Genomic DNA, 13,738 nt, shown 5'->3' with positions numbered 1-13,738 from the left:
AATGAATAAATATTAAAAAATTTTTTTAAAAATGAGTGTGTGTGTATGGTTTGGTTTGTTCTGTTTTGAGGCCAATTTAGTGGGGGAGGGAGTATCTTATTGCTTGTATACCCATTTCTTTGATGACCTGGAATTTGAGCATTTATCCGTTTGATTATTTCCCCTGTGCATTTCCTCTTCTGATAGTGTGTTGAGTCCTTTGTCCATTTCTTAATGCCTTACTATTTTTCTTATTAATTTACATGCATTCTTTATAAAGATATCAATTTTTGTACATTTTATTTTTTACAAATTCCCATTAGCAAATGCTGACTTAGTTGTGTGTCTTGTTTAACAGATTTTTGCATTTTTATGTAATCACATTACATAAAAATTGTCCCCTTTGTGATTTTTATCATTGCTTTTAAATTTAAAAAAATTAATGTTCATTTATTACTTTGAGGGAGAGACAATGCAAGCAGGGGAGGGGCAGAGAAAGAGGAAGACACAGAATCCAGAGCAGGCTCCCAGGCAGCAGAGAGCCCAACACAAGGCTTGAACCCATCAACCATGAGATCATGAACTGAGCCATAGCAGCTGCTTAACCAACTGAGCCACCCTGGCACTCCTGCCATTGGTTTTAAACAAAGATCATGTCCTTCCAGAGATGGGCTGTCAGTTTCACCTTTTTTTAGCTTTTTACATTTTTTTTATTTGAGGGGGAAGGAGGGACAGAAGGAGAGAAAGAATCCTAAGCAGGCTCCATGCTCAGTGCAGAGCCTGCCACAGGGCTTGATCTCACGGCCCTGAAATCATGACTTGAGCCAAAATCAAGTCAGACGCTCTACTGACTAAGCCACCCTGGCACCCTACAATTTAAAAAAAAAAATAATAAGATTTTTAATCTCTCTAGAACAGTGCTGTCCAAATGAAATACAACGCAAGTCACAAATGTAAGGCACACATGCAATTGAAATTTTTCTGGTAGCCACATTTTTTAAAAAGTAAAAAGAATAGAGCACAGAGGATTTTTAGTGAAAGTAGTAAAACTATTCTGTATGATACCACAATGGTGAATATATTTCTCTACACATTTGTCCAAACCCACAGAATACATACACCACCAGAAGTAAGCCCTAATGTAAACGACAGACTTTGGGTGATACTGATGTGTCAGTATAGGTTTATCAGTTGTTACAAATGTCCCGCCCTGGTGAGGGCTGTCCAGCGTGGTGGAGGCTGTGTGCGTGGGGTGGGAGGAACAAAATGTGAGATGTCTCCATACTTCCTGCTCAGCTTTGCTGTGAATCCAAAACTGCCCTAAAAAATCAAGCTTATTCATTTTTTAAAATTCTAAATTATAAACCATTTAAAAAGAAACAGGTGAAATCAATTTTAATAATAAATCTTATTTATCCCAATATTTCAAAAAAAAACAATTGCAACATATAATCAATATAAGAAATTAATGAATGAAATCTTTCAGTCCAGGGGTATTAAGTCTTTGAAATTTGATGTGTATCTTTTAAAGTTACAGCACATCTCTATTTTCGTGCTAGTGACAAGCCACGGTCCCAAACCTCAACAGCCACCTGTGGCTCATGGCAACCAGATTGGTCAGTTCAGGTCTAGAACTTGCTTCAACCTCGAGGGAGGGCAGAGTGGGAGAGGTTCCGGTGGCCTGATTTACCTCCTGCTTTACCTTCCACCTGCTCCTCTCTTGAAAATTCCTGCCCAGCCAAGTTGTTTTCTCACCTTTTCCAGTGACCTCAGCCTGGTTCCTGGATGCTGTCCTGGCCACCTGTGTCAGCAGCCCACCACCCTTGGCTTCCCGACTCCTCCATCACGCCACCCAGGGCTTCCAGCCACCCACTACCACCTCCCATTCCCCAGCCTTTAGGCTGTAGATCTTACCCAGGAGCCACCAGCATCAGAATTTCAGCCTCTGCAGTTCCCTGCTCTGGTGAAGGCATCAATAATAATAATGATGATGATGAAACAACATTCCTAACATTGCACGCTGACTGAGGGTGCAATGCCAGGCTAACCCATAGCGGATCATCTTATCTAATCCTCCTGACCATCTTGAAGGCTGGAACCATTTTGCCCATAAAGGTTTCTATCAGCTGGTGAGCACAGACAGGGCCCAGGCTGTGTTCAAGGCCAGGGGAGGGAGGTTGGGGGCCTCAGGGCAGAATGTCCTGGGATCACCTAGAGGGTTGAGCCAGGTTTATAAAAGGCTCCCTATTGCTGGAAAGATCTGTTCCCTAGAACTTGCCCACATGTCTTTTATGCCCGCCGCCGCCCTTCCCCTATCACGCAGGAACCCCGGGGATGAGGGTGCCTGGATATGGTGGCACCTGTTACTTGCCTCTGGAGTCTGCGCTCCGGGACCCCTCTGGAGTGTGTCACCTCCCTGCCCCGGAAGTAAGTCCTGGCCACCGCGGCAAAACAACCCTAGGGGAGGGAAGAACTGGGAGGGGCGGAGCAGGGCTGGCTCTCTGGGCCGAACCGATAACTGTTCGGCGGGGCAAAACCAGGCGGCGGCGAGGCCAGGCGGCGGGCGGAAGACTCCAGACACACCTCGCCCCGCGAACCACTGCACCCGCAGGCACCATGAGCGGCCGAGTAGCGGACCTGAGCCCCCAGCAGCGGGAGGCGCTGGCCAGGGTGAGGGGCTTCGCGGGCAGGGAGGCTTCGGGAGGGGGCGAGCTGCCTGACGCTGCTCACCTGGGCTGGAGCCCACACTGTTCAGATGGAAAACGGCGCCGGTCCGGGACGCAGTTGCTGAGGCGGCCTTATACAGGACAGCACACTTAAGCCCTTTTGTGGGCTACAAGGGGGGTTGGGGGGGGGGGGGATCCGGCTTTCTACTCCGGCCCTTGTCCCCTGGTTGTGGGGATAGGGTGGTGCTGCCATCCCTCTGGGCAACCTCGGGCAGACAGACAGCAGATCTCCCGCCTGAATTGCATTTGTTTGGTTTCTTTTTGTGACTTTCTGGCTCCCCGGGGGTCCAAGCCTTCTCCCGTGGTCACTGTTTTCATTAAAAAGGAATGGGCCAGTTTTGGTGACAGTCCTGCAGGCTGCAGCTGAGAGTGTCACTCCATGGGGGAGGGGGAGCATATTCAGGTCTTAGGTGGCACTGTATTAATTTGGTTTGCAGATGGCAGGGCCTAGAAGCTATGACTTCAGGTTAGGGGAGGAGGGTTACAGGCATGGCTCACACTTTGGACAGCTTCAGACTAGTGGAGAATAGTTTCTTTGGCAGCTCTTACCCTGGTAAGGGTCCTCCAGGGAAGAATGAGGGTCCCTGATGAAGGAGGGGAATGCTGGGTGAATTCCTAGCTAAGTAAAGAAGGATCCCAGGTAAAGAGTGGGGTCTCTGGGTGAATTCCCAGGTAAAGGAGGAGGTGCCAGGAGCTGAGGGTCTTCAGCTGAAAGAGGTGTCCCCGGGTGAAGGAGGAGGGGGAATCCCCTAGTTAGCCCTCTCCCTCCCCACTGGCAGTGACCCCAGGGAAGCCCCAGCCACTAGGCTCATGGGAAGGGCTGGACACCTGGACTTTGGGGGTGAATTATGATGGCGATACTGTGGGTCAAAGAGCTTTAAACAATGTAAAAAGTTTATTCTTATATTTTTCTATTACTTAAAAGAAATGAATGGTAGTTGTTTTAAAACTTAGGGAAAAGAGGAAAAGGTAAGAAAAAGAAGAAGTCACCCATGGTTCCAAAGGTCTAGACGGCCATGCCTAGAAGCATTTCCTTCTAGCTTTTTCCTAAGCCTGGTTTTGACCATCTCTGGTCACACTGCCAGAGACTACTTTCTCCCAATGGCATCTTTGTTAAGGTAGTGTTTTCTTCAAGTTACTCCAGATCCTTTCTAGCATCTGTTTAGTGGCTTTCTGTCTTGCTTGACCTGGAGTGGTTTTGGGATTAGAAAATGTGGACTCCTCCTAGCCTTGCAGCCCCCCCACTCAGTCCCTGGGGAAGACCCTCCGCCACCAGCCTCAGTGTCTTCATCCACAAAGCAGGGATGTGACGCTGGCTCCACCTGCCCTAGGGCACATCCTGAGGTTCAAAGGAGGGACTCTGGTAATCTGGAAGGGCAGAGGGGTGCAGAGTTATTGTTTCTTGCTTATTATTACTTTCTTCGCTCCTACTAAAAAGCTTCCTCAGGAGCCCAGAGGTTGCAGCTGATCAATGTGCCAGAACCTCCATTCCAGGCGCCTGGGGGTGGGACTGGGGGTGATGATAGCATTCGTGTGACTCGTCAACACTGGAGATGTTTAAGAGTATTAATCATTTTTAATTATGTGAGCAACACATGAATACATTCTTATTTTAAACATCATCCATGAAGCTGAAAGAGGTTTGGTGGATGACGTCAAGATGGCTTCTTGTGGCATTGCTGGCATTGGCTTCTAATCCATAATTCCCATTCACAGGTCCCCCTGCCAAACCACTTCTCCAGGATTGCCTTCAACTCCCTTAGTCCCCATGGAAGTGAGGTCTCCTCTCCGTCCCACACCTGAGCCTCAGTTTCGTGCCCCAACATTCAGTGGCTTCCCCAAACTCTTCCAGGAGGAAGAGGTTCTGCCAGCAGGTCAGCCCCCCTCCTTCTCCAGCCTCCACGGCACCTGATGAGGCATCCCTGGCCCTGCTGACCTTTGCCTGAAGTTGTTTCCACAAAGACTCCACTGTCCAGAGCTCCAGGCAGCCCGTGTTTGCTGGGTGCCCATGTTTTTTTGTTGCCTGCTGCAAGCCAGGTGCTTTACTTGTGCACACTCCTTTGGTTAGCACAAATTTATCATTATTCCCACTTCACACATGAGGAAATTAAGGCTCACAGCGGTTAATTAATTTGCTTCCAAATCTAGACCCTCTAGATATAGCATCAAGGGCAAGGTTCCTAAAATGTTCTGGTTTGCTCGCATCAGCATCATCAGAGATCTTTGTGAAAATAGGAATGACAGGGCTCCACCTCAGATCTATAGAATGAGGATCACGGGGAGGTGGAGAACCTTCAAAGTTTGAGAAGGACCCAACTCTTCCTGCCACGATGGGCTGAGGGGTGCTGCCTTCCCAGGTGGCAAAAAGGTCCAGGCAGCTGCTGCTAACTGTGCAGGGTCCCCACCCTGCAGGGTCCCTGGACAGGACTGACTGGCAGACTGAGTCTGGGAAGAGTCAAGGATGGAGTGGGGAACGTGGGGGTCATGGGAGCCCCTTTGATCATTATATCTCCCCCTCAGTTCCAGGACAACCTCCAGGACGTGCTGCCCACCCTGCCTAATGCAGACGAATACTTCCTCCTGCGCTGGCTCCGAGGTGGGGCTGGCAGGGTCAGGAGGGGAGAAAGGGAGAGATGGAAGAAGGGTTTCAGGAAAGTGGGTGGGACTTTGGGAGACAGTGCTACAGAGTGGGGAAATTAGCTCTGGAATCAGCCTGCTTTGGGCTAGAATCTGAGCTCCGCTCCAAATCAACATGGCACAAAAAAATCCCATTGAGCCTCAGTTTCTTCATCTGTGAAGTAGGGATGGGACTACCAAGGGTTATTGTAAGTGTTAAATCAGAGGGTGTGGTGTCGGGCATGGGGTGGGCACATGGTCCAGGTGAGGTTAGAGTTCACACCTGGGAAATTCTCAGAATGATCAGCCTTGAGTCCGATAACACTGAATACGTTCTTCAGGACTTGCCTTTGGGTCTATCTCCAGTTCCTTGAAGACAGGGCTGTGTTGTGCCCTTCGGAAACCTGTAAATGGAGCAGATGCCCAGCAAACACTTCAGGAAGTAGATGCAATTAAAGGTAGAGAAGGAGCTTCTTCCAGGAATTGCCACAGTAGCATAAAATTAGAATAACAGAAACCTTAGGGAAAAATTTATTTCAACGCAACATACCCTATGGAATGGATTTTGAACCTGAACCAGGAGAGAAGTCAGAAGCCAGGCTGGAAAAATGCACACACAGTGTGGTGATAATGCCAGCCTTGGTCTCAGGCAAGCCTGCTATTGAATCCCAGCTCTGCCATGTGCTAGCCGTGTGCTTATGGCAATCATCCACTGTCTCTCAGCCTTACTCTTCTCTTCTGGGTAATGGGTGTAACACTGCTTTCCACCTTCGAGATGCTGTGAGTCAGACGTGAGCTCATGAGCATGCACAGTGCCTGCACAGAGGAAATCCTCCCTTCTGTTCTGTTCTATTTGGTTAGTTTTTTAAATTACCATTTTCTTTTTTTTAATATTAAAACAAATTTTTGACGTTTATTCATTTTTGAGAGACAGAGAGTGACAGTGTGAGTGGGGGAGGGGCAGAGAGAAAGAGGGAAACACAGGATCCAAAGCAGGCTTCAGGCTCTGAGCTGTCAGCACAGAGCCAGATACAGAGCTTGAACCCATGAACAGTGAGATCATGACCAGAGCCAAATTCGGATGCCTAACTGACTGAACCACCCAGGCGCCTCTTAAATTACATTTTCTACAAACTTTATTTTTAGGTCGGTTTGGATTTACAGATGTGTTGTTTCTAAGATGGTACAGGAAGCCCCCACGTACACTGCATCATCAACGTTTTTCATTCCTGTGCTTCACTTGTTACAATTAATGAACCAATATTGATACATGATTATTAACTAAAATCTCTACTTTATTTAGATTTTCTGAGTTTTTCTGTTCCAAGATCCCATCCAGAGCATCACATTACATTTAGTTGTCATGTCTCATTAGGCGCTCTTGGCTGTGGCAATTTCTATTCTGTTTTTGACAAGTTATGTCCATGTCATTCTCCTGGGCTAAAGAATGAGTGAGGCCAGTAGATTCCTTTTTTTTTAAGTAGTAAAAACTCACTGAGAATGCCGGGGATGGTAGTTATCGCCTCCCACCCTGGAGGGAGGAACCAACACTGTAGGAAATCACTTCAAAATCACACGATCCCAACACCTCTGGCCAATACAGGAAGGAGCAAAATCTTTCCCCTGAAAATCGGTCGGGTTTTATTCATCCAAGAAGGGTTGGGAGGACAGATACAAAAGGGACCATCACACGGTACTGGGGGTGAGATGGGGGGTGTTGGACCCCAAGCTGTCTTCTCAGAAACCAGGGGAGAAATGGATCCACTTCTTCTCTGGGGGTGGAGTTCCTGGTCACCAGGCTCATTTCTTCCTCTTGATGAGGCTGTCGCTGCCCCGGGTAAGATTTTCTTCCTGGAAGTTCAGGACAAGGTTGTCAACAGTGAGACAGATATTGTTCTATAGTGTGACAGTCATCTTGGAGATGTTCTGGGCCAGATCTTGTGCAGTTTGATGTAGCCAGGATTCTTGCTGAGGGCTTCTTTGGGGTGAGCAGGTTGGAGTTAAGCGTTCACACCAGGCCTGGTCTCCAGGCCTGGCCCCATCCTTACATCCTAGTCTTTCTCTGGGCTGTCAGGTCCAAGGTGGTACTCATGCCTAGTCCCACCTTGGCCCCTGAACAGATTTCTTGAAGTTCCTTGATACAGTATCAGACCTCTCTCCTCCTTTGGAGTCTTTCTGGGGTTAAAAACCAACTTTTCAGGTACCTGGTGTGTCCTTGAGAAAGGAATGAAGTCACAGACCCTGTAGGCTCCTGGGTCATGGGAAAGGAAAAGGGCCTAAGGGTGGGGGAGAGGGGACCAGGTGTCCTGATGCCTCCCATTTTCTGTTGTGGCAGACCTGCTGATTGGCTCTGTCCCCTTCAACTTCACCTCTGTAGCCACTCCCTGCCTCACTAGCTCAAGACCGAGGCAACAGGGAGAGTGATCAGTGGGGCTGAACTTGGAGCCTTCCCCTCAGTCCAGGTGCAGAGAACCCTCCCTCTGAAGGCACTTCCCTTTGTTTTCTCTATCTCAATCCCACAACTGTGTCCATCTTTCCCACTCAGATGCCAGCGCCATGAGAGCAGGGACTGTGGCTGCCCCCTACCTCCAGCCCGGCACATAGGAGGTGCTACTAGACAAGTTATGAGGGTCCATCAACAGTGGCAAAACCACTTTCTATAGAACAAGAAACCACCCTGGTTCTCCGTAGAAAAATCTATAGACTCCACAGAGATTTTTTAAAAAGCTAATAAATATTAAAAGACTTCCTGGTGGCTCAGTCGATTAAGTGGCAGACTTCAGCTCATGTCATAATCTCACAGTTTGTGAGTTTGAGTCCCACATTGGGCTCTGTGTTGACAGGTCAGAGCCTGGAGCCCATTTTGGATTCTGTGTTTCCCTCTCTCTCCAGCCCTCCCCCACTTGTACTCTATTTCTCTCTCAAAAATAAATAAATGTTTAAAAATTTAAAAAAATTAAAAGCTAGTAAATATTAAAGACATGTAAGTGGTACTAAAAAGCTTTCCCTCCGTCCAAAACTCAGACCCCAATGGTTTTATAGGTGAAATTTTCCAAAGTTTTAAGACTAGCTAATACTTACTTTTACAAATTGTTTGAATTGCTTTAAAAATATATTAAAAAATCGAAAGTCAGGATACTTGAGTGACTCAGTTGGTTAAGCATCCAACTCTCAATTTTGGCTCAGGTCATGATCTCATGGTTGTAAGATCGAGCCCTGCAGGGGGCTCCAGGCGGGGTGATGAAGCCTGCTTAAGATTCTCTCCTTCTCTCTCTCTCTCTCTCTCTCTCTCTCTCTCTCTCTCCTTTGCTCCTCCCCTGCGTGTATGCACTCTTTATTTCTCTCTCTCTCTCTCAAAAAAAGTGAAAGTTACTTTATGAGGCTTGAGTTAGTTTGATTCTAAAATGAGAGCAGGACAATAAAAGAAAATTCTAGGCTTGTTTCACTTATTAATGTAGATGTAAGGAAGTCTAAGTAAAACATTACATAATAGGAATGCCTGGGTCGCTCAATTGGTTAAGTGTCTGGCTTCGGCTCAGGTCATGATCTCACAGTTCCTGAGTTCAAGCCCTGCATTGGGATCTGTGCTGACAGCTCAGAGCCTAGAGCGTGCTTTGGATTCTGTGTCTCCCTTTCTCTCTGCCCCTCCCCTGCCTGCACTCCATCTCTCTCCTAAAAATAAATAACAAAACATTTTAAAAAACATTACATAATAGAATCCAATAGGGTATTAAAATTACACAGCATGATGAAGGGGAATTTATCTTAGGTATGCAGGAAGAATTCAACATTAGAAAATCTATCAGTGTCATTGCACACATTAACAGAATTAAAAATGAAAATTATATGGTTGTCTTAATGCAGGAAAAGCATTTGAAAAGGTTCAAATCCTACTTATAATATAAAAACAAAATAACAGTCTTACCAAACTGGAAATAGAGGGAATTTCCTTGCTTGGCTTGGTAATGGTAACGTAGCAAAAATCTTACAATACATATTATGCTTAAGTAGAAGTTTTATATTAATTTTCTTTAAAATCAGGAACAAGGAGGCAGACCTGGTGGCTCAGTCAGTTTAGCGTCCGACCTCGGCTCAGGTCATGATCTAATGGTTTGTGGGTTCGAGCCTCACGTTGGGCTCTCTGCTGTCAGCACGAGCCCACTTTGGATCCTCTGTCCCCTCTCTCTCTGCCCCCCTATGCTCATGCTCCCTCTTTCAAAAATAAATATAACATTTAAAAATAAATAGATAAATAAATAAAATCAGGAACAAGGAAAGGATGATGTAAAGCAACATAACAGTTTAAACAGAACTAGAGACCCTTGCTAGTGTTATAAGTTAAGAAAAAAGTAATCTGTAGTATAAAGACTAGAAGGGAAGAGTTACATTTTTCTAAATTTAGAAATTTCATTTTAAAATAAATTTTAAAATTTAAAATTTTAAAAATAAAGCATCACATTTTCCATTAAAATGAATTTATTTCTTCAAAAGAAGTAGTCACAACAATAGTTCCTATTTGCTGAGAAGTTACTGGGAGCCGGGTAAACTTCACATGTTTTATCTCAGGTTGTCCTTTGAAAAACTGAAAAAGACACTATTCCTACTTAGAAGATAAAAAAAACTAAGAGTCAGAGAAGGTAAGTGAGTTGCACAATGCTGCACAGAAAAGGAAAAAACTAGAATTCAGACCCAAGACTGTTGGGTTCCAAAGTCCATGCTCCTCACTATCCCTAACACTGAAGGGGTCAGTGCTCCCATGGGGATGTCAAATATTACAGGCTAGATGAGCCTCTGGAGTAAACATTTTTAAAAAGTCCTAGATACTGAAATCAAGGGTCTTCGATGTCTTCTAGAGAATTAAAGATCCTTGCTTTTATTTATTTAAAAAATTTTTAACGTTTTTGTTTATTATTGAGAGACAGACAGAGACAGAGTATGAGCATGGGAGGGGCAGAGAGAGGGAGAGACACAGAATCTGAAGGAGGCTCCAGGCTCTGAGCTGTTAGCACAGAGCCCAATGCAGGGCTCGAACTCACAAATTGTGAGATCATGACCTGAGCTGATAAGTAGGATGCTTAACCGACTGAGCCACCCAGGTGCCCTGAGAGCCTTGTTTTTAAAAGTAATGTCTGGGGAATCTGGGTAGCTCAGTTGGTTGAGCGTCTGACTTCAGCTCAGATCATGATCTTACACTTCATGGGTTTGAGCCCTGCATCGGGCTTTGTGCTGACAGCTCAGAGCTTTGACCCTGCTTTGGATTCTCTCTCTGCCCCTCCCCTGCTCGCACTCTGTCTTTCAAAAGTGAATAAATATATATTTTTTAATTTTAAGTAATAATGTCTATGCTCCCAATGTATTCTTGGGGTGTCATGTAAGGCTCAGGTATGCCCACTGTTTCCTCATGAGTTTTCAAGAAACTGTGAGTTCTAGCTCCAGCCTCAAGCCTCCTCTTACCTTGGCTCTTGCAGCTCGGAACTTTGGCCTGCAGAAATCTGAGGACATGCTCCGGAAGGTGAGGCCCCATTCTCTTTGAGTGTCCTGCCTCCCACATACCGTACCCCAGGGATCATCAACAAAGAGTGGGAACTCTTGCCCTGTCCTGTTCTCATGTGTTTCCTCCCTTCCTGCTTAGATCCCTTTCTTCAACAGACCTGGGTCTCCCCCAGTCCTCCTCCTGGCATTGCCATCTCCAGTTCTATGTCAGTAGAGCCTGGGAATGCTCTGGCAGGGTCTTGGGGCTGTAGGCAGAGGGACTTGATCTGATGCCCTCAGGTGCCCTCAAGGCCTTTGTAACAGGCAGTCCTCAGGTCCTGCCATTTCTCTGCAGCACATAGAGTTCCGGAAGCAACAGGACCTGGACAACATCCTCAACTGGCAGCCCTCAGAGGTGAGCCCCATGTAGCACCCCCAAGACAAGCAGATGTCCCTCAGACCCCACCCCCATCCAGCCATCGGATGGAGCAGGGACATGTCCTGGTAGGCTGATTTGAGCCAGGATCTCATCCCTGTGCCCAGGTGATCCAACTGTATGACTCTGGTGGTCTGAGTGGCTATGATCACGAAGGCTGCCCTGTGTGGTTCGAAATCATTGGGACTCTTGACCTCAGGGGTCTTCTCCTGTCAGCCTCCAAGGAGGAGCTGATCCGGAACCGCATCAAGCTCTGTGAACTGCTTTTGCAGGAATGTGAGCTGCAGACTCAAAAGGTAAGTGACTGGGTCCAGGATGGGAAGCACATGGTGCACCAGTCTGCCTAAAGAGTGGCAACAGCACCAGGTATAGAAGGGCACCTAGCCTCTGCTTTTCCCCAGGCCTCAGAACTCTGGGCTTTGGTGGAATGTGGCTTCTCCTGCAGTCACCTGTCCATGAGCATCTAACATGTGCTTGGCACTCTCTGTGGGCAGGTGCCAAGGATGACCAAAGCCCTTTCCCCTCTGACCTTGGGTAAGATGTTGACCTTGGGTGCAGTGAGTGCTCTAGTTCTGTTTCCTGGGAACCCTAGGAAGAGTGAATGGTCAGCTTTGCTTATGGAAAAGGTGTTCTCATTTGTAAGCTGCATAACTATAACACTTGATGGGGGAGCCATTGCTTTGAGAATCCCTGAAAGCAGCGACCCTTGAAACTTGGCACATCCTTTATGGGTCCCTAGAATCTAATAGGTAATTACCACAGAAAAAAATATTGAGTTCTGTGGGGCATAGGGCTTCCAAGCCAAGAAGGATCCCCATCCACCTGTGCAGATCTTCTCATTGCCCTGGCTGTATGTTTCCTGGTTCATACCCTTCAGCATGAATCCAGTGCCAAGCATGATCTGTTGACGTTGAGTCTAAATGTCTACATAAGCCTAAGAAGACTGCTGGCGAAGACTGCTGGCAGGGACCTCTGATGTCACTGTGGGATGAGTTGCCTACTGACGAGGACAGGGCCTGCGTCCCCAGTGTCTGTCATGATGTCGGACACAAAGTAGGCCCTCCGCACAAAGATGTGTGGCAAGCCTAACAAAATTGCGAAGCACCCTATTTAGTGCCCCTAGTTTGAATAGATGTGTGTCTCTCAAAAAAGGTGGCTGACCTTATGGGGTCACAGCAGTGTCTTCTACTTCATGGACATTTCCAGTGGGAGCTGATAATTGTGGTGATGATGGCACTAGTGATAACATCTGATATTTACCAGGGACCTGCGTGTGGCAGGCACTGGGCTCTTTGTGAGTTATCTCACCGAGTCCTCACAAAAATTTTATTGGAACCTGGAACTATCCCTATTTCACAGAGGAAGAAAATAAGGCTGAGAGTTTAAAAACCCACCCAAGGGCACACAGCCTGCTGGCAACGTGGCTCTGGTTTGACACACCATGGGACTGTAGACACTGGCTGACAAATATGCTCTTGTCCGTGGAGATGCTCCATGAGTGATGAGTGATATCTTTAATTCTACAGTTAACTAATTCCAGGCAATCATGTTGAGCAAACAGTGTGATAAAGGTCACTGTGCCAGCGCTTAGATGCAGCACCCCCTTTGATCCTGGGTGGGCTATCTGTTTAGAAAGCCCTGTGGGCTGTTGGGGGTGAGGGTAACTGGAAGGTGGGAGCAATGAGTCTCCCTGGCCAGGACCTCCTGGCTGGAGTTGTTGTCTGATCTATATATCTGTGCTGTCCCTTGTAGTTGGGCAGGAAGATCGAGACGGTGGTGATAGTGTTTGACCTGGAGGGGCTCAGCCTGAAACACCTGTGGAAGCCAGCTGTAGAGATCTACCAGCAGGTAGGTAGGCAGTTTGCTTGAGGCTAATAGGGAGCCACCATCCACACCAGCTTCCCATCCATGGAGGAGGATTCATCCCCCTGAAGCCCCCAGGGCAGCCAGAGAAGCTGGCCTGGGGTTCTCCCCTCCAAGGAGAAAGAGGAGCATGAATATCACAGAGAATTCTCATGGGGAAAGTGGATGGCCAGGGAGTGGGGGTGGCATGGGCTCTGGTCTCAGCAGCATTAGAAGCCACCAAGTCCAGGCATAGAGTGTGTTGGAGCATGACCTTGACAAGAATATTCTTGCCACAGTTTCTTGCCATGCTGGAAGCAAATTATCCTGAGATGCTGAAGAATTTAATTGGCATTCGAGGTGAGCCCATAATGGGGATGACCCTTTGGGGAAAGGGGAGGGGAAGTAGGAGGGAGCAGTGGGTAAGTCACCCAGTACAGGGCTTCTCAAACCATCCTTTGAGAAAGTCAGGTTTTTTGTTTTCTGTTTTGTTTTTTCTGTCCTTCACAGACTGATACTTTGGGAATATACAAAATCATGCTCTGGTATGTGGCAGCAAATGTCAAATAAGTTCTGTTTCTAAACATACACCCTTATTTTCTTTACCTCCTTGGGTGTGGATTGGTGGTAACAGTTCATGGACCACGCTGGTTGATAGACATGCTCT

General features: G+C 47.0%; 1 protein-coding gene and 1 pseudogene across 1 annotated transcript in view; both read left to right on the top strand.

The window, feature by feature from the left end:
* Nucleotides 1–13,738, top strand: part of LOC115277474 — a 35,779-nt pseudogene that overhangs the window by 20,913 nt on the left and 1,128 nt on the right.
* Nucleotides 2,584–13,738, top strand: part of LOC115278297 (SEC14-like protein 4) — an 11,467-nt gene continuing 312 nt past the window's right edge. The window contains exons 1-6 of the mRNA XM_029922748.1: nt 2,584–2,649; nt 10,790–10,833; nt 11,149–11,208; nt 11,337–11,525; nt 12,982–13,077; nt 13,371–13,431. Of these exons, the coding sequence (XP_029778608.1) occupies nt 10,822–10,833; nt 11,149–11,208; nt 11,337–11,525; nt 12,982–13,077; nt 13,371–13,431 (418 nt within the window). The 5' untranslated portion in view covers nt 2,584–2,649; nt 10,790–10,821. The remainder of the gene's footprint in view (nt 2,650–10,789; nt 10,834–11,148; nt 11,209–11,336; nt 11,526–12,981; nt 13,078–13,370; nt 13,432–13,738) is intronic.

This window comes from Suricata suricatta, chromosome 14 (assembly GCF_006229205.1).
Source record: "Suricata suricatta isolate VVHF042 chromosome 14, meerkat_22Aug2017_6uvM2_HiC, whole genome shotgun sequence".
Taxonomy (NCBI): Eukaryota; Metazoa; Chordata; class Mammalia; order Carnivora; family Herpestidae; genus Suricata; species Suricata suricatta.
The sequence above is the reverse complement of the archived record's forward strand: the minus strand, read 5'-3'. Positions and strand labels throughout refer to the sequence as shown.